Raw genomic sequence first — 18,269 nt, forward strand, 5'->3', positions numbered from 1 at the left:
AGGCCGGATGGGTGGGTGGGTGGGTCACCGTACAGCCAGGCACGCCCGCCCAGTGGCGCATGCGCCCAGCGTCCTCCCTGCACAGAGTCTAAAACCGAGCCAGCCAGTGAGCATCCTGCGTGCCTCAGATCTGGCACCGGTAATGGGCCCCTGGCTTTCTTGCCTAGTCCATCTGTCCGAGGATACCTTGCAAGCGCTCCAGCAAGCGTCCAGCAAAGTACAGAGCATGCTTGGCCGAACAGCGCCATGCATTCAGCCCCGCCAGCCCCGTCTGCTCACAGGAGAACACTAAGGGACCTGCGCAATGTGCTCTGTGCGTGAGCCCACAACCGCCGGTCCAACGGCCTGCCCGGCCGCCAACACCCAAAGCCACAGCCTCTGGAGGAACCCAAGTCAAGACCACTTGCTATGCGATCAGTGCCTCTGTGCCTTGCCTCCTTGCCCCCTTGCCTCTCTTAGAATACGCTGCTCCGAGAAACGGCAGAAGCGACCAAAGAGGCAGCCATGCATTCGTGATTGGCGCTGATCGGAGGGAGTAAATGGGTGACATGTGACTATTCTCGCTCCGCTATCTCCGCTGACAACTTTTGTCGAGCACTGCTGAGCGATGAGCGGGTTTGCCTCGAGGCTTACCTGCCGTGGGCCGGCGACTTTCACGGCCCCTTCATGGCCAGGTATCGGATCAGAACCCGCGTATCCCGAAGTCATAAAGGATCGGTATATACCTCCCAGAGCAACAATTCCGGACTCTGTGATCCACGCAGTGGAAACGGACAACAATGCAGTGTCGAGAACTGATGTTTCCTGAAAGAGGCTGTACTGGTAGACACGTTGATGGGCTTGGGAGGATGGACGTGGGGCACAATGCACAACAATGCACATGCACAGAGCACAGTGATCACACAGTGCACGGTGCTGAGTGACGCACGGCTCTCGGCTCTCATAGCATCGAGGCTGGGCCGATGTCGGACGATCGGACAGCAAGGACGGTACTAAGCGAAGGCACGTCGGCGTCGTTGTCGTGCTCGACTGGCCGGTATTGGACACCCAGTACTCCAGTTCGGGTCAAGGGACACCTCCTCGGGTCTGCAGGAATGGGTATGCACGGTCGTACCTCTTGCACTCTCAGCCTCGATTCCAAGCGCCATGGTCCCAGCTGCCCGGCTACTCAGCATCACAGCGCATGTCATGGCGTCCAGTAAGATCCAAGCGGCAACAGACGCCAACAGACGCCAACAGACGGCAGACAGAGACGGAGCTACATCGGCGTAACCTGGTCATAACAGGTCGCCGGCGGCATCGCGGCACGGGTGTACGGCAACACGGCGCGGACCGACGATTCCTATCTGCGTTTTGATGGTTTCTTATCTCTGTATCTTTGCCAGTTGGCCAATCGGGTGTCGTGAAATGTTGCCCTGGATTTGTATGTGTCGGGCTGATTTTTTCGAGCCATCGCGAGCCAGCCGACGCAGTCTGTCCAGCCTCTCTGGGCTCTGGGCGCATTCCGCCTGTCTCCTCTTGATGACATTACGTTATGGCGACTGAGCTGGACCGAGATGTACCGAGATGCAATGACGAGGAACTGGAGAAAGCTGGAGGGGAGGGAGGGGATATGTGCGGCTGGAAGGAGGGACTGAGAAAGACAGGAGAGACTACAATAGCCCTGAGGCCTGAGAGATCTACAGCGCCCTCACAAATCATAGCCAGACATGCCCGCACAGCAAGCCCGCCGCTTAGCCACTCAGACTCACGTACTCATGCAGCACACCGTGGCGTTCCCGACGTCACTTTGCCGTCCAAGCTTCCGTTCCAAGTCGGCTTTCTCGGCTTAATCGCATTGGCCACTGCTCGGTAGAACAAACATGGTACTGCGCAAGTGTGTGCCGTGGCGCACGCCTCACAGTACGCCGCGCGACCCGCCTCTCCGATATATCGTTACTCTGGCTTGTGGCTGACCTTCTCTGCTCATGACTCACGGAGCTGACTACAGAATTCGACCGGGTGTGCTTAGGCTGTTAGCCTGACTGCTGACAATCAAGCCCGGATTGCCGCGGAGTAAAGACAGACCCATTAACATCGTGCTAGTTGGGACATTAGATCGTGATAATACAACACATCCGAGCTCTCCCCGAACTCCGCGCAGTCTCCGCGCTGGCTATCCTCACCCTCCGCCCTCGGCGTCGGGTTAACGGAACCGAGACACTGTTTCTGCCTCGGCTCTGCGCCGCTCCGCCTTGCTCGTGTTGCCCATGGCGGCGGCGCCGGCGGACAGCTTGCCGAGCATAGTGGCCAGACGCTGCGACTTGACGGCCCGGTACGACAGCTCGCGCACCGAGGGCTCCATGTAGGCATTCACAGCCTCGTCGAGGATCAGCTTGATGCTCTGCATGTCAGCTAGTCAACACAGAGATAGCAGCTCCGGCGCGGAATCGCGACGGTCGCTTGGGTGCCCGTTTTCGCCGTGCCAAGAATCCGCCCCACGCCTCCGTGGCCGGGCAAGAAGATGGCGCCCGCGGGACTGGCGGATGGCGTTTGGCGCTCAAAGTTGCGGCTTGGCGCTCGCTCCGCTGAACCTGCGCGTACTCACCAGCTTGACCTCGTCAAACACATGGTCCAGACCTGGTCGGTCGAGACGTCCAATCTCGGTCTGAATGTACGTGACGTCGTTGAAGACGTAGGCGAGCGCAGCCTCGTTGTACCGCGGCACCTCGCGTCCGCACAGCGTGTCCTGTCTGTCAGCTTCGCTCGTACGTCGAGCTCACCATGAACCACTTGTTGATCAGGGCGAGGGCGTTGCCGTACACGTGCGTCTTGACCGACTCATTCAGACCAAACAGCACCGAGTCGACGTTCGCCGTCAAGAACGTGATCATCTCGAACACGTACGTGCTCGGCTCGTGCTGTGCCGCCGGCGGGGTGCGGGGAAGCCACGTGTACTCTGCTAAGTCGAAGAAGGAGTCGAGCTTCGACGCAATGTAGCTGTCGATTCGTCTTTGAGCCAGCTTGAGCGTGTCCGCGAAAGAGTGTGCGGATGACAACGTCACGGGACCACCGCGTTGCGAGGCACTGCTGTCAGTTTCCGTGAGAAGCTCCGAAACTTACCGAAGGTTCATCAGCACGCTCTCGAGTTCGTCACACGCAGTCGCAAAGTGCTCCAGGTTGATGACGACTTGCGCCAGCTGCGACAAGTTGCTCATGCCCTTCAAACGACGAGCAATCTGCTTGCTGACGTTATCGGTGAGCAGGTCGTCGAGCGACTTGCGCAGCACCTCGTCGATATCCACATGGTGCTGGGCGACACCGTCGGCGAACTGGTAGAACTGCTCCACAAAGCTGCGGATGTTGATGCAGCACATCGGGTACGTCTGCGAGAACGGCATTGCTTGCGGGAAGCCTTGCCTGCCTGTCAGTTACACTGGACGACGCAATAACTTACATTGCGAGCTGCTCGACTTCGCCTGCCGCAAACCAGCATACTCCAGCGACCTGCTCAAACTCCTGTGTCGTGTTCACCATCATGGGCATGTTGTCATCATCAGAGACGATGTGGTTGAAGTCGGCGCTGAACTTGCGCACGAGCAGCTCCGAGTAGCGCTCGAACAGCGTGATGAGCAGTCCGTTCAGCTCCGTCACGTCGTAGCCGTGTCCCTGCAGAGTCTGCACGAACAGCAGAATGTTGCGCTTGCTCTCGAGGAAGATCTCGAGCTCACTGCATCCCTTCAGGCCCTGTCCGACGACGTCCATGATGCGCCGGCACATCTCGTCCCACAAGTCATCCACGTCTCGTCGTGACCTGAAGTCGGGCGCGGAGCGAAGGACGTGCGCTTCGATGATGAAGAAGCCGACAAGCTCCTGGATCAGGTAAGGAAGATTCGCCTTTAGCGTCTCTGGTGTCGTTGCCGCCCTGGACGACAGAATCAGGTTGGCCTGCGTCTGCAGGTTAGCTCGCGAGCGTCTTGAAGCTCACCTTTCGATCCTCCTGGTAGTTCCTCTGTAATTCTGACTTGGCGTCCAGCGCCTCGTAGATGTGGATACACTGGTAGAGTGGTCTAAAGTCTATCTTGATCTGCTCATTGTCGAGCGCGTTGACTGAGATGTTAGAGCTGGACTAGGGAGGGAAGGCGCAGCACACTCACACTCGGTACGCTCGTTGTTGACGAGCTCCAAAGCTCCTCCAATGTTCGCTAACCGGATGTTACCATCCTTCTCCCGCCTCGCGCGCCAACGCTTGATACGGCTGTCCATATGTTTCAGAGCGAGCTTTCCGACTAAGGCACTTGATTCGCGGATATCGAAGAGCCACGACTTCGTGCCAGCCGTCACTGCGTCCTTGATCGAAAGTCGTAGTGACGGCAAAGAGGAGATGAGATGCAGGTAGAACGGGGTGTTGGAGATAGATGGAGGCGGCAGATGTGACAGGTCTTCAAGCATCTGAATGTCAGCTAGAGAATCTTGAACGTCAAGCTTACCCTCAACGCTCCCCAGTATTTGCCCTCTCTCGTCAGCTCGCCAACGCGGTGCACGAGGTCTAGGAGCCGGAGACAGGTCTGAAGTGTCTCGATAGCGTCGTCCATATTCCTCGCGACCTTCTTCTGCTCAATGAGAGCTCGTTTCTGGAGACGTCAGCTTGCCTGAGGGAAGACACTCACCTTCTCGCCCAGCGCTCGTCCGACGTCACCCATCTGACCATCGAGCTCGCCGATGCGTTTCCGCAGATGACTCGTGCCCTGCCTCACAGTCGACAGCGTGAGAACAGAGGAGACAAAGTCCTGTCCAGTCAGTCTTCCTCGCCCTTGAGCCACTGCGTACCTCATAGTTGGTCTCGCAGATCTGCTCGATCTCGCGCTCCTTCTCCTCAACGAAGCGGTCCAAGCTATTCAGATACAGTTGCTCGCTCTCGCTCTCCTGTATGGTCTTGATTAACGGTGTAAGGGCTTCGAAGTTTTCCGTCGTTGCCGATGTCGGATCGAGCGTGATCTATCCTGTCAGCTTAATCTTGGGGACAACACAGCGGGTCGACTAACTTGCTGGAGCTGAAGCTCAAGCTCCGCACTCGAGAACGTTGGACGCTGTTTTCGGTTCATGTTCGCGCTCCCGCGATGGCAGTGGCCTGCTCAATGACGAAAGATGAGAGTCGGTTCCGACGGTCGGGTCGTATAGAGAGCAGGTGATGGTTTCGGACTGCGCTCGTTGCACCGACGTGCTGGTTGATGGTCCACCGACAGGCTGCGTCATGTGCGTGTGCGGCGCGCAGCGGCGCGTCCCTTGCTCCTGGTGGACGGTGGCGTCCACGTGGGTTTGGTTCCGGTTGTTGACATGCTGGGACCTGGAACGAGATCGGCTGGTGGCAAAGGGCCTGGAATGCGCCCCCGAGCTGTCGACGATCGACCGTTTCCCATCTCGAGCATGACACTCGTCTCTCACCGAACCCTCACCGCATCAGCATGATCACGCATCCCCTTCTGTCCCCTCCCATCGCGTACCGGTAAACCATGGCCAACGTCTTCCAGCGCCCCGATGCTACCACCTGTGTGCACTGCAGTGTGACACACTGCCGCGGACGCCCTTTGTTGGATGCTCACCGTTTCGTGCCGCCGGAGTGAGACATTGCACACACGTCTACGCTCCACATTTCGCAGGTTCGCACTCGGTCTGTGCTTCTCTTCCCCCAGCCTCCCGTGATTAACTTCTTTCTGACGAACGCTCACCGCCCCTGCCATGTGCTTGCTTGGCAAGGTCGCCCACGGGATCAGATCCAAGCCAGCACTGGCGAGTGTTGTCGGCAAGCGAGCAGGCGTGCAGGCGTGTCGCTCGGGACGCGACGACACTCCAGTGTCCCAGTGCTCCGGGGTCCCAGATGTCCCAGGCTCGCGCCGTTGTTGTCTCTCACCTCTGCATCCGTCGCTCATGCTCTGACACCGACCCCCCCAGCCGTCCACTCATCACCGACATCTCATCACCACTCAATCTCCTCAACCTCATCATTCTCCAATCCTCCACCGTCCCCAATCCCCTTCCCTTCCAAGCACGTAGGCCGTCATCACCCGTCCCACATCACTACCTGCGCTGCTCACCAATCCGAGCACACTTGTCGCTCACGCGCTAGCAAAACACGCGGCACGCCCGCTGCACTGGCGTGCCTTGCGTACCTTCTCTTGGGACCCCCAGCTCAGAAGACCTTCCCCCAACGCCACTCGCTTCACGTCTCATTTCGGAACTTCATCAACCAGATCGTTCTTCACATGCTCACTTCACAATGAGCTCTTCCATCAACTCGACTCCCTCATCGGTGAGTGCAGCACACCATTGTCCGAGCATCGATAGTGCGGAGCCCGCGACGATCCTTCAGAGTTCGATCTTCGATGATGTTCAGCGCCTGTTATCCCGACAGGCGTGGTGGAAATCTGCGCTCATGAATTCGTCTTCCTCGGCCCGAAGTGTGCGGTTGTGCTAACCTTCCCTCTCAGTCTACGCTCATGTTGGCGACTCCCCCCGAAGAGAAGTGCGCTGCGTTGCCATCCGTCACTCCCGACTCCCCGTATGTGCTCGTTGACACATCATTGGACTGACACTGACACACACATCAGTCCGCTCCTGCGTACTTCCCCGTCGTCCAAAAAGCCTCAGAGCCAGGCGGGGCCCAACGACGCTAAGAGCGACATTTCCAGGTCTTCCTCGAAGATCTCATTGTCCGCAGTACGTGTTTGATGATGCCCCTGGACTGATGCTCAGTTGCAGCAGCAACTGCCAGACTTGGTTCCCAATGATGAAATGAACGGCATCCATGGACCTCAAGGCGTATCGGTAAGCTTGACGAGTACGGTGTTCTGGCTAATCTGTACAGCCCAGCCGCAGGGAAGGTGTTCGCCGCCGTCGCCCTCCTTCCCCTCTGAAGGGTTTCGAGACGTACTCCTCGCAGACCTACCAGCACTGCAACAGCTCAATGAGTACACCCGGGTCCCACGCTTCCGCTGTTCCAGTGACACCTCATGCGCTGAACGGTGACGGCATCTGGCTCAGCTCCGAGTTTTCCCCTACGGCGTCCTTCTCTCCATTCGACAACGCGCAACTCGAGCTCCCGGATCTGGCGAGGAAGGTCAAGGATATCACGAGGTCGCCGCAGTTTGTCAACGAGGCTACCATTGGTCACCACCTCCTCGTTCGTGCAGACCCTCAACAAGCACTGACAACAGATCTCCGATATCCCCATCTCGGTGTCGAAAGAAGAGTTCCAGCTGTTCATCTCAGTAAGGACGACATGCCATGCAGTGCTTGCTAACTGCGAAGGACCTCACGCCCTATCGTGCTATCCTTGTCCGTCATTTGGAGACCCACGGCTTTGTCATCCTCTGCTTCCACGACTCGCGTGATACCATGAAGGTTTACAACAAGCTTCTCATCAGCTCTGTCCGCTTCAACCGCGCCTTGGGACCGGTCTCGCTTCAGTGCACCGCCATCCGCAGGGATGTCGTACGAGCGGTGAGTCGAAACCTCGTTGCGTGCTCTAACGCCAGATTGACGGTACTGCTGATGACTTCTTCGAGAAAGTCTGGAAAGACTCGATCGCTTGCATCGATGTGACAGTGAAGGGACCTGTTACCGTCGCTGGCGTCAAGGTGAGTTACAGAAGATCGTTGCTGGACTAACTTTCAGACCATCCTTGGCCGCATGGGTGATCTGCGTCACTTCAAGGGAGACCCAGCTGGAATGGTGCGTGCTCTTGTAGCCCGACACTGACTGCAGATCTTCCGAGCCGAATACTACGATGCCCGTGCGGCGTCGAAGGCTGTGCAGGTCCTGGATGGCGCTCAAATCGGGGACTTCAAGTTCACCGTCAAGATCACCACAGAGAAGGAAGGTGATCCTTTCTTGAGCCGACCCATCTCTCCTTCACCTCTGCCTCAGCCTTCTTCCGCGCCCCAGTACACCTTTGCGTCTGCCGCGTACGGGAATCAGCACACGAGGCAGACATTCTTGGACACGCCGAATCAACGCACTGAGGCATTTGGGCCGTCTGCCAGCGCCCCTCGCGCTGCTTCGAGATTTACGCGCAGTTTCAGCAACAGCTTCGAGCTGCCGCAGACTCAACCCCCCAGCCCGACTGTTCGATCGATCATTTCCCGAACTCACTCTGTATCAGCGGGTACCGCGGACTGGGCTCGGATTACTCGTAACGGCACCCACGATGAGTCTCTCCTTCAAAGTCAGACCCAGGCGCCTCGTTGGTCAGACCCTGTTCTGCTCCAGAGTGTGCTCGATCAGATGAGCTTGACTGCCCGTGTCTACCAGCAGACCTCTGCTCAGCAGCCAGTGGTGCCTCACAACCCCCAGGCCATCCCTGTCGAGAACATTATCCACAAGGACAGGATCATCAACGGCCTCGACAAGCGCACCACGGTCATGATCAAGGACGTCCCCAACAAGCTCTCGCGGGAAGAGCTCGTCAGCATCCTCCGCGAAGTCGTGCCGAACGAGTTCGACTTTGTCTACCTGCGCTTCGACTTTAACAACCACTGCAACGTCGGTTACGCCTTCGTCAACTTCACCTCCATCCAGGCGCTGCTTACTTTTGTGGAGCTCAAGGCTGGTAGGAAGTGGAATTTGTTCGCAAGCGAGAAGGTGCTGCAGGTGAGCTTTTTCACGACGCGTCGCAGCTAACTTCAGGTCTCATACGCCAACATTCAAGGCAAGGCGAGCCTCATCACGAAGTTCAGGTGAGCACGGGATGCTTTGAACCCCTGCTAACCGTCAGAAACTCGCATGTTATGGATGCCCTCGAGGAGTGGCGCCCGCAGATCTTCTACTCTGACGGCGCTCTGAAGGGCCAGCCAGTGAGTTGTCATGTCCACGCTGTCAACTGACGATCAGGAGCCCTTCCCCGAGGCCGACCACCCCGCGAGGCACCAGCAGCGTGGCTCCTTCTCTCGCGCGCCCTTCGTGACCGGGGCTTCCGGAAGCAACGGAGGCAGCATCAGTGCCGGCCCCAACCCCTACCGTCAGGCTGCCGCTTGATCGATCTCTCCCCGACCTCCTGTATCGACTTCAAATCGCATAAGACTCATCTCTCACGCTTTGCAATTACCACCGGCAGTGTTGTCTTCTTTCTTCACATCCAAACTTTGTTCGTGCTGTTGTCGCAGCTCATGGCCGTGCGCCATCCTCTTCTTCCACCCTTGAGATTCCAAGTGTCCCATTTTGGTTCCACTCTTGAAACAACTTGTTTCCTCCCACACACCCTTCCGATCCCCATCTTCGTCGTGTATCATAGCAACCTTCACGCACACGCCCAGCCTAAGTGTCAGTGTGCGCTCACTTCATTACGCTTGGGTAGCTTCTCTGTATGTATACATTGCCCGAGAAATCAGAAACCTGGGGGCCCAAAAGGAACACGATTGATCTAGTTATAACGCTTACTACTGATGCTACTGATTGTGATACTGATGCTACTGATTGTTCTAAACTACTACTATGACAATTTGACTTTAACATGTCTTTTTAACACAACAAGACCTGGAGGCCGAAGTCGTCGCACACGGGCTTCCAGTCCGCTCTAGGCAGACTGGCGTCCGAGCGCCTCCAGACCTCATTGATGATAGTCGACGCCGTGTCGACATCGAAGCAGCACTGCGACTTGAAACCCTCAAAGAGAGTAGTGAGCCACTGCCTCGAGTTCCCGGGCGCGAAGCAAGAACCAGCGACAATGGCCGGCCACATGAGGTCAAGGCTCATGCCGAGCGCGGCAGTGGAGAAGGAGCAGTTCTGAAGCACCTGCTCAGCGGCCTCCTGGATGATGGGCGAGTCCTTGGGGATGCCAAAGGCCGAGGTGAGGATGAGGATCTTCATGGTGTAGGCATAAGCCTGGTTGCCGACCTGAACGCGCTCGTGGATCTCGTTCGGCGAGTTGGTCAGGTTGTCGATCCACAGGTTGACGTCGGCGAGGAGCGTCTTGGCCGTGCGCGCAAGCTCCTTCGTGTGCGGGCCGCTGACGCTGGACGCACTGCTGCCGGCGCGGTCGAAGCTCGGCCGCTGGTCGGCCGGCAGGGGCGTGGGGCCGTTGCTCGAGACGGTGCTCGAGCTGACAGAAGAGGGACCCGAGTCGAAGCCCAGGAATCCCGTCGGCATGGTAATGCTTGCAGCGAGGGGGTTGGTGGGCGACGTGGTCGCGTTGGCCGAGAGCTCGGGCAGGGGCTCGCCGCGGTTGTACCGCTCAATGCGGGCGAGGAGGCGCGCAACGCCGTTGAGGAGGTGGACGATGACCTTGGACACGCCGAACTGGTTCTCCACGCTGTAGTGCTCAAAGTTGTGCGCGGTGGGGGACATGGGGCTGTTGACGGGCTTCTGGAACCACCACTCTGCGTTCTCCTCTGTCAGGAGCTCCGGCTCCCGGCCCGTCGTCAGGCAGCCGAGCGTCTCGTAGATCGTGAGCACCTCCAGAATCAACCTGGCGGGGGTCACCGTCATGCCCTCGCTGAGCTGCGTCGGCGCCGAGGTCTCGAGCAGCTTTGCGGGTCCTCCGCGGTTGGCGACGATGGCCTTGGCGAGGTCAAAATTGTCCGTCCACCCTGTTCCGCCGAAGAGAATGTCGAGGCTCGCAAGCGAAGTGCATGCGCTGAGCGCTGCCTCGCTCGTGTTCCCGGGCGCAGAGCGGATCATGCTCTTCGCCGCGTCGCGCAGGTTCGCAGCGTACTGGAACATGGCGCTGGTCTGGGTCGCATTCGCGTTGGAGCGGGCTAGGAGAAATGCCTGGTGCACGGCGCCAGTAGCGAGGAGAGAGATGCGCAGTGCGTCCGTCGCCGCATCAGCGCCGCGGGGCATGTTGAGCGCCATCGGGAGGTTGATCGCCATCATGGGGTTGAAAGCTGTCGGGATGGCCATCATCAGATCAGCCGCGTTGGCGCAGTAGTGCAGGATGAGAGACTGCTCCTGCTGGGTTGGAAACCAGGGGGCGAGAAAGTTGGGCGTCGTGAAGATCGGGGACGACAGCCACGCCTCGCGCGCCGCCGCCTGAGCATTCTGGTCCGACGCCGGCGGCACCGTGCGTGTCCGCAGGCTGTCCATCAACGCTGCCTCGAGGAAGGTGCCGACCGCTGCGGCGGAGGAGGCACGGTCCCATCCCAGTGGCGTGCCAGCAAAGTCGAAGCCTTCGGGGAAGGCCGAGGCAATGTCAAACTTGGCCGTCTGGCCCGAGCTCGAAGAAGACCCAACAGGGGAGTTGCCCTGGTACGGCGGGCTCTGGCCTACATTGGACGAGGCATGAGACGAGGCCGTAGAGGGAGGGGCAGCGGGGGCCTTGTTGTCCTTTGACTTGCCCTTGCGCGAGATCTCGTCGGGGTGCGGGAACTTGCACTTGTCTCGTCAGCACTGAGTCACGGTTATGGACGGGTGCAGCAGGGAGTAGTGTGCGGTGTTTGACCAAAGTGATGATGTGATGTGATGGGATGGGACAAGTAAACAGGAACGCGATTGGGTTTCTGGGTTTGACTCGGACACCGGATTGACACGGGTTCGAAAGGTAAGATCCCAAGTGGATCTGGCCTTTCGGACAGAGGGATCGTCGGGGATGTGACGTCGGAAACGAGCAAGCGAGGGTGATCAAGGGGATCCACATTCCGCAACCCAGTTTTGTCACAGATCTCAATGGGATCCACCCGTAACTGGTTGCAAGCATGTCGCCCGACCCGCCTCAAAAACGCACCCAACCCGTTGGCACCGGGGACCGAGTCAAAAAGTGATCTTCGGGGTTGCTACATGCGCAACCTCTGTCACTCCCGATCGCGCGGAACATGCACTAACAGCTGGGGAATGCTGGGACCTCACTTAATCGAGGGAGGATCCTTCATTAATGAAGAAAAAGACATCGGCACGATGTCGCTCCGCAGCACGCGCAGCACGAGTGGAGCTCGGTGTCGCGTTCTGGAAAGATCGCCGCAATCAAGACCAGAGTCAAGGCTTTGGTCCGCGTGTGGCGAACTAATCCAAAATCCCGCAACGATGGTGTGCCGTTGGATAGGGAAGGAAAGAGAAAGGGATAATGGGGTCGCGAAACTCGACTCACCTCGCGCTTGGCGACGTTGCACTTACGACACGATGGCCGGGCGCCGTCGCACTTGATCCTCCGGGCGCGGCACGTCAGGCACCCCGTCCTCGTTCGCGTGTACTTCTGCCTGCGCTTGACACCTAGCCGTCCCGAGGGCTTGGGCTGTTGGGGCTGCTCGGTCGGGTAGCCACCGAGCTGGTACGGGTCAGGAAGCATGGAGTGGGCAGAGTGCATGGGCGGGACCGAGGGGCCAGGTAGCGGCGCCATCGTCGGTGGACTCGTGAGTGACGGGAGGATGGGGGCGGCCATGTAGGACGAGGACGAAGAGGCAGTAGAAGGGGGAGGGAGAGAGGTGGGGACGCCGAAGTCGAGGGGTACGGCGGGTGGGGGAGACACTCCGTCTAGTGACGAAGGGGCGGGATACGGCGCGGCCTGGTTGACGCTGCACGGTTAGCGGAGTTCGATGATGTCAAGATGAGAGGCTTGGAACTCGGAGACCCAACCTTTAGAAAAAGAAAGAGCCTGGGAGTATGGCGTTGCCGACCTCATGGAAGAAGTAGGAGGCGTCCTACGCCAGAAACCACAATAAACTACCAAAAAGCAGCTTGCAGAGGCCTTGGGAGAACGGAGCCACCGACACTTTGTGTATCCAAATGAAGGTGTTATGCAGATAAAGAAGGGGGTGGTACTTTTCCGACGGAAGAGCGAGTGAAGCTTCCAGATGATGAGCTCCGGGAGCGGAACTTACTTATATCCCCACTCGGGATACCCGGCGCGGTTGGGCCAGTACTGCCCGTCAGGTAGCATCCTGGCGAGCTCTGGCGAGGAAGTATGGCTTGCACCGGAGGAGTAGTGATCGTAAACCTCAACCATGGAGGGTGAGGAGGTAGTATCGAGAAGAAACGGGTAGTCCGGTCCGGCAGACAGCACTCGTGCTGACGGCGTGCTGACTATGGCGATGCGGAATCCGGTGGCCTCGCTGGGACAGTCACACCTAAGCGAGGCGCGACTTAATGAGGAGGGGTGTGTGTGTGGCTGATCCACTTGGGTGGCTACTTTTTAGGGCGATCACCTACGTCCCTGACTGGCGTTCAAGGCGTTCAGGTGTGGGTTGTTGTTGATATGTACGTTTCGGATCCCTGGGAGGTGTAGGGGCGAACGCTGCTGGTGATCATCAAGCGGTTTAGGCTGAATCGATGGAAGGGCTGCTGACGTCGCGTTGGTGCATCAAACGTGGACAGCAGACAGAGCCGTAAGGATGACGGAGGTCGACAGTCGGCAAGATAGTCACAACGCCGTCTTACTGGACCGGTTGCAACGGGTGGACGCGGTCGGTGGAGGTGTTCTCGCCGGTGACCTGAGACGTTGGTCCGATGATTGTTGGGCCGATGTGCGCCCTTCGGATGAGAGCGCCGGGTAGGTGGGCGGGTGTCGAACTGGTTGTTGCAGACGGGGAGTTTGCCGAGCGAGCGACGCGCAAGGGTCAAGTCGCAGAGCGAACCAACCACTGGGCGCCGGAGGGCGGGGGGTAGTCAATTGAGTGGAGGAGAGTGGAGGGGCTGTCGATTGGAGCTGGCCAGATCTTCAACGAGCGGGGGAGGCGATACGCTCTGCTCTGGTAGAATTGGCGTTCTGTGATGAGATTCAGGCGAAATCACGGATGCGGGGACCAGATGAGTGGTATCCTTGTTGGTGACTATGACCTGGAAGGTTAGACTAACTAGCTACACAAACAACGGTGAGCTAGATGGTGACTCCCGTTGAGGCTTTTGTATGTCAAGTGCGTGGAGTGCGTCTAGGTAAGGTGATGTATGACGATCATCAGGGCGAGGAAGCGAGGTCGAAAGAGGGATTGATGGGGGAAGAAAAGGGACGGCGAAGATCAGTCAAGAGTAGATATAGGATCTGGATAGGAGAGGGGGGATAGGTCATCAGCTGGGAGGAGCTGATATGGATCGCGGTCTTCGGGCAAGGAACGTCTGCTCTAATGACCGGTCTGTCTAGGAGCTAAGCATCGATGCCGTAGATGGGCAGGGACAGGATGGAGGAGAGGGAACAATCGCTGAATCAGTGAATGTTCCGCAGCTCATGTTCTCTGTTGTCGCGGCCTAGCCTATGTGCGGCGGCTAGCTGGGTGTTCCTTGGTGATGGGCGGAGACTCGTAAGGAACAGCGCTGATGGAGTTTCAAGCTCTCCCAGAGGATCCGCCGTTCCTTGGGTTCTGCTTTGGGAGAGCTACCTGAGCTACCTGAACGCATTGGAGTGTGGGCATATGACACCTAAACCCTAGTTGAACGGCCCTATAGGGAAAAGGTGGGGGTGGTGCGGGAGGACCTGATGTTATGCAGATCGGTGCGCAATGGCGAGCCCAAGGCCGGATGTCTGCTGACCAGTGGGCTCAGGCGAACTCGAGTCTGGAAGAATGGATTCAAAACGTGCATTCATAGGTTGGAGGGTCAGAGAAGGGAACAAACTCCAAGGGTACATGCAGGTACAATATGCAGGTACATGCAGGGGAGGGCCCGGATGGGCGACGTTACCCTCCTCCACAATCTGTCCGTGGGGACGACGGGTGAGGGGCGCTGGTCCAACGAGTAAGGGGGAAGTTACGGGCTGATCTCGAGGCTGAGGCAATCGATGCACGCACCGACGTGGGGCCAGGCAGAGTGTCTGCAGTCATCGCAGACGTCGCTCAACAATCTCGCTGGCTTTGCAGGCTGAGCAAGGCAAAACTTTCCATATTAAAATGACCCGTGTCAGGTAGACAAGTGGCAGAAGACGCAATTTTCCGATATTAAGCCGTTGACCCCAATCATATTCCTCCGGCTCCCGTCAGATCTGGAGAGCATCAACCCAGAGGCAGTGCCGTCTGTGCCAGCTTCCAGACAGCTTATCTCCGCAACCCCTGCAGTCGCATACCCGAGGAGACTGCGGTCCGTCCGTGGAACAGTGGGGGCACGGACGGACCTGGCTGTCTGATCAGCGCTTCTGCGTCAGCGCCATGCATCGCTGACGCTATATTTGGTTGCGCACAGGGACGTCGATCTTCACAACTCCTTAGCTCGCCTTAGAGTGATCGAGCTGTCCGTCATAGAGGATACGTCTATAGGTCGAGACGAGTGCGGCGGTGGAAAGTGTGGTCTGTAGGATGTAGCAGCTGCTCTACCTGCATTTCAGGCTCACTCAGGGAGGCTGTATTTGGTCGGTCTAGGGACCTGCGATCGCACAACTTATTGCCCTGGATATGCCATCGGCTTTCGGGCAGCGTTTTTTTACAAATTCAGACTGAGAAGACCCGAAAGAGCACACGTCCGAAAGGCAGGAACAGAACACAATCCAGTGGTCACATGACGAGTATGGCTTGGTGCTGGTTGACTGACCTATGGTTCCTGCCTGCATAACCGCCGCCATGTTCGACGTCGCTTCCACACATTAGGCGCAACGGCGGGCAACACCGGTGCTCGTTATCAGAGAAATGTCGCCCTCGACGATGGCAATTCGGACACCTGCTTGGCGTCGTTCAATACACTTCGTCTCGAGCGAAACCGATGACCTGTTCTGGCACACCAATGGATTCCACCCGCAATGTCCGGGACACCGGGCCTGATAGGATCCCGGAGCTTGCTTGCCTGCTTCGAGTCTCATGATAGGAGTCTGTTGTTGCGTGGGGGTTAGCCTCGTGTCAGTCTCTCTCATGTAGACTCAAGACGCAGCAGCGCACGACATGCGCGGACTAACGTGCCTTAATCTCTCAATCTGGCCCTTTGTCCAGCGTGTCCAAATGAAGGTATTTGTGTTTGTTGGAATTTGTATTTCTTGCTGCTAAACAGCATCGGCGATGCATCCGTATCGGTGCCGGCGGCAGGGACGGAAACCCCTGGAGTCTTGGCTGCGGGGTCGGTGTTGCCCATGCGGCTGTGGTTACAGGCAGGTCACAGCTCCGAAGCGGGTCTGCACTGCGGCCGCCATTCAGGCAACACCACCCCTTGAATCTCCTGACATTGTGTCGGCAATGTCTCTCGGGTAGATACTCTGACACTGGCCCTCACTCAAGAGAATAGTGCAGCTCCGTCATGTTCGTGGCACGGCCGAAGCCGGTCTGCACTGCACGGCCGTGTTCTCGATCACAGCTGATCGACACATGTCGGCCCCGCACCTCGTTTGCACGACGTGCGGAAGTCGTCGCCCAATCGATAAGCAGCAGTGTGCTTACGCACGCTCACAACACTGATCTTCATTCGTCAGCGGCATCTCTATCATGCGACGGTGGCTTGGCAGCCGGGGTGTCAAGTGGGGGCACGTGAACCTCCATGTACTTACTCCGCAGTGGAAATGAGAACACGCATGCGACCGGTGGGGTTAGGACGCTTGGCTTAGGATCATCTGAAGCACCAAGGAGGTAGTAACGACACGAGCTGCAAGCGGTTGTGACTAGAGTTGCCTCTGACGCAATGGCGACAGCTGCATGTGTCACCGACGCACTTCCCACACGTCCAGGTTGTCACGTAGGTTGTAACAGTGCTAGGCAGTATAGTTCTGGCGCCCACCGAAACGCTAAGACCGAAGAGCTGCCCGAAAGCTTTGCCCGAACCCGAAATCCAGGACACTGGACTCCATACTGGAAGGCTGCCACGAGACATTTGTAATAGAATGCGGGGACGCCATTCGTCATCCATGAACCGTGTCAGGCGCGGCAAGGGTAACCCTGGGTGCCTGGCGGACTCTCCTGACAAGTTACCCCGATGGAGGTCGCCCGCCTTCTCTGATCAACTCTGCTAAAATCTCTGCTATTCTGACAATTGTAGAGGGAGAGAGTGAGGGTAGTGCGGGGCGAAGGGGTTACATGACGTACAGTAGCGCAGTCATATTACTCACTAGTCTCGCTGCAGATCACTTCGATTGCATTGATTGCAGTACGTTGCGAGCTAGCCGCGCATTTGGGTTGGCCGCAAGCTTCTAGACTCCCATATCCTGAGAACAAGTGATCTGCAGAGGCACAGTCCTGAACCTGCAACGTCGATTCCCTGGCGACAGTGCAGCGAATCATACCTGTCTGTAGGACGCACCGTCAGCCTCCATTGCTATATCGAGAAGCCCATGACGTCCCGCTCCGTTGCATACATTTGCCCGATACTCGAACGAGACTAGCTCATGTTTCTTTGACTCTAATCTGGTGGGTCGCGGGGTAGGTCAGTCTCATAACTTGACACGGTTCACGCTCCTTGTGGCAGCAACTGCTTCACAGACCCGTTCAGGCAGCAGCCGCTTGTCCGAATTGCACTGGCCGAGGGACAAGAGGAACGATGTCAGGGATCGGCACAACATCGGATGTTCGAGCCTTGGGCCGTAACGTAAAATGTGTCCGAAGCCGCGACTGACCTGGCAGAGCATTTATGCCCCACCCTGGCTTATCTGGCTGCATTACAACTTTACTCTGATTGGCCAGGGGACAGATGTGGGGCTTCTTGCTCCGTTCCAGCGTCGATAAGGAATCACTCGTGCTCAGGCTGCAGCCAGTCACAGCGGAGGATTGCGGCCCTAGACCGCTCGGAAATGGAGAGTGCTCCCAGCTGCATCTGGTGGTGTACGGGGTCAGCCAACCAGAATTGACGAAGAAAAATTCAGGGCTCAGATGATCGTCAGGCCCAGCGTCGATCACTGGCATCGCCTCAGCCACCTGAGCCTGCTTCAGAGCTCGCGAACCAATGCGAGAACTCGCATCCGTCCAGTGGGAGGTGGGTGGGTCGCATGGCTCGGCTGCTATGAGAACACAGAGCGACATCCCACGCTTCCCACTGGTCCGCGCGTCCACGCTTTTAGCACTCAGCCGTCCATTTGACGCACCCTGCTATGCTTACAGCTGCATGTCAGGCTGGGACCTTTAGGCTGCGAATATCGCAGCCGTCTCCCAAAGTAGACATCCTTCTACGAGCACTGTGTAAATGCATGTCGCTCCATTCGTTTCCGTGTCAACCACCATCACCTTGTGTACGAAGCCAGACGAGGCACGAGATCTGTCACCAGCCTGTGGGGTGCCGTTGATCGTCGTCGCGTGGCAGAGATCTGTAGCAGAGAGATCTGCCCCGCGGCTCCACATTACGCTGACTTTGTGCCACAGCCAATGGACGACCCATTGTGGTGTTCCCAGTGGCTGCTTGGCGTTGTGGGAACGCTGTGTGCCTAAGACTGCTTCGGTATCTCGCTCGGTCTCAAGCTTAGGGATAGCCTTTCG

General features: G+C 57.8%; 3 protein-coding genes across 3 annotated transcripts; 1 reads left to right on the plus strand and 2 right to left on the minus strand.

The window, feature by feature from the left end:
• Window positions 1-2,185: 2,185 nt before the first annotated feature.
• A1Q1_08046 (exocyst complex subunit Sec15) lies at window positions 2,186-5,084 on the minus strand (the record flags this gene model as incomplete). The annotated part of the gene is made up of 11 exons (XM_014328817.1): window positions 2,186-2,383; window positions 2,588-2,707; window positions 2,763-2,979; window positions 3,103-3,333; window positions 3,437-3,927; window positions 3,968-4,089; window positions 4,137-4,305; window positions 4,470-4,592; window positions 4,650-4,769; window positions 4,810-4,977; window positions 5,025-5,084. The coding sequence occupies 11 exons, from the start codon at window positions 5,082-5,084 to the stop codon at window positions 2,186-2,188; spliced, it is 2,019 nt and encodes a 672-aa protein (XP_014184292.1).
• A 1,392-nt stretch (window positions 5,085-6,476) lies between these two features.
• On the plus strand, window positions 6,477-9,012 carry A1Q1_08047 (uncharacterized protein; the record flags this gene model as incomplete). The annotated part of the gene is made up of 9 exons (XM_014328818.1): window positions 6,477-6,538; window positions 6,588-6,696; window positions 6,742-6,804; window positions 6,845-7,237; window positions 7,288-7,479; window positions 7,545-7,616; window positions 7,744-8,628; window positions 8,715-8,831; window positions 8,869-9,012. 9 exons carry the CDS (start codon window positions 6,477-6,479, stop codon window positions 9,010-9,012), a joined length of 2,037 nt encoding a protein of 678 aa, XP_014184293.1.
• A 483-nt stretch (window positions 9,013-9,495) lies between these two features.
• Window positions 9,496-12,910, minus strand: A1Q1_08048 (uncharacterized protein; the record flags this gene model as incomplete). The annotated part of the gene is made up of 3 exons (XM_014328819.1): window positions 9,496-11,346; window positions 12,056-12,479; window positions 12,786-12,910. 3 exons carry the CDS (start codon window positions 12,908-12,910, stop codon window positions 9,496-9,498), a joined length of 2,400 nt encoding a protein of 799 aa, XP_014184294.1.
• Between the last annotated feature and the right edge of the window lie 5,359 nt (window positions 12,911-18,269).

This window comes from Trichosporon asahii, assembly GCF_000293215.1.
Source record: "Trichosporon asahii var. asahii CBS 2479 unplaced genomic scaffold scaffold00002, whole genome shotgun sequence".
NCBI lineage: Eukaryota > Fungi > Basidiomycota > Tremellomycetes > Trichosporonales > Trichosporonaceae > Trichosporon > Trichosporon asahii.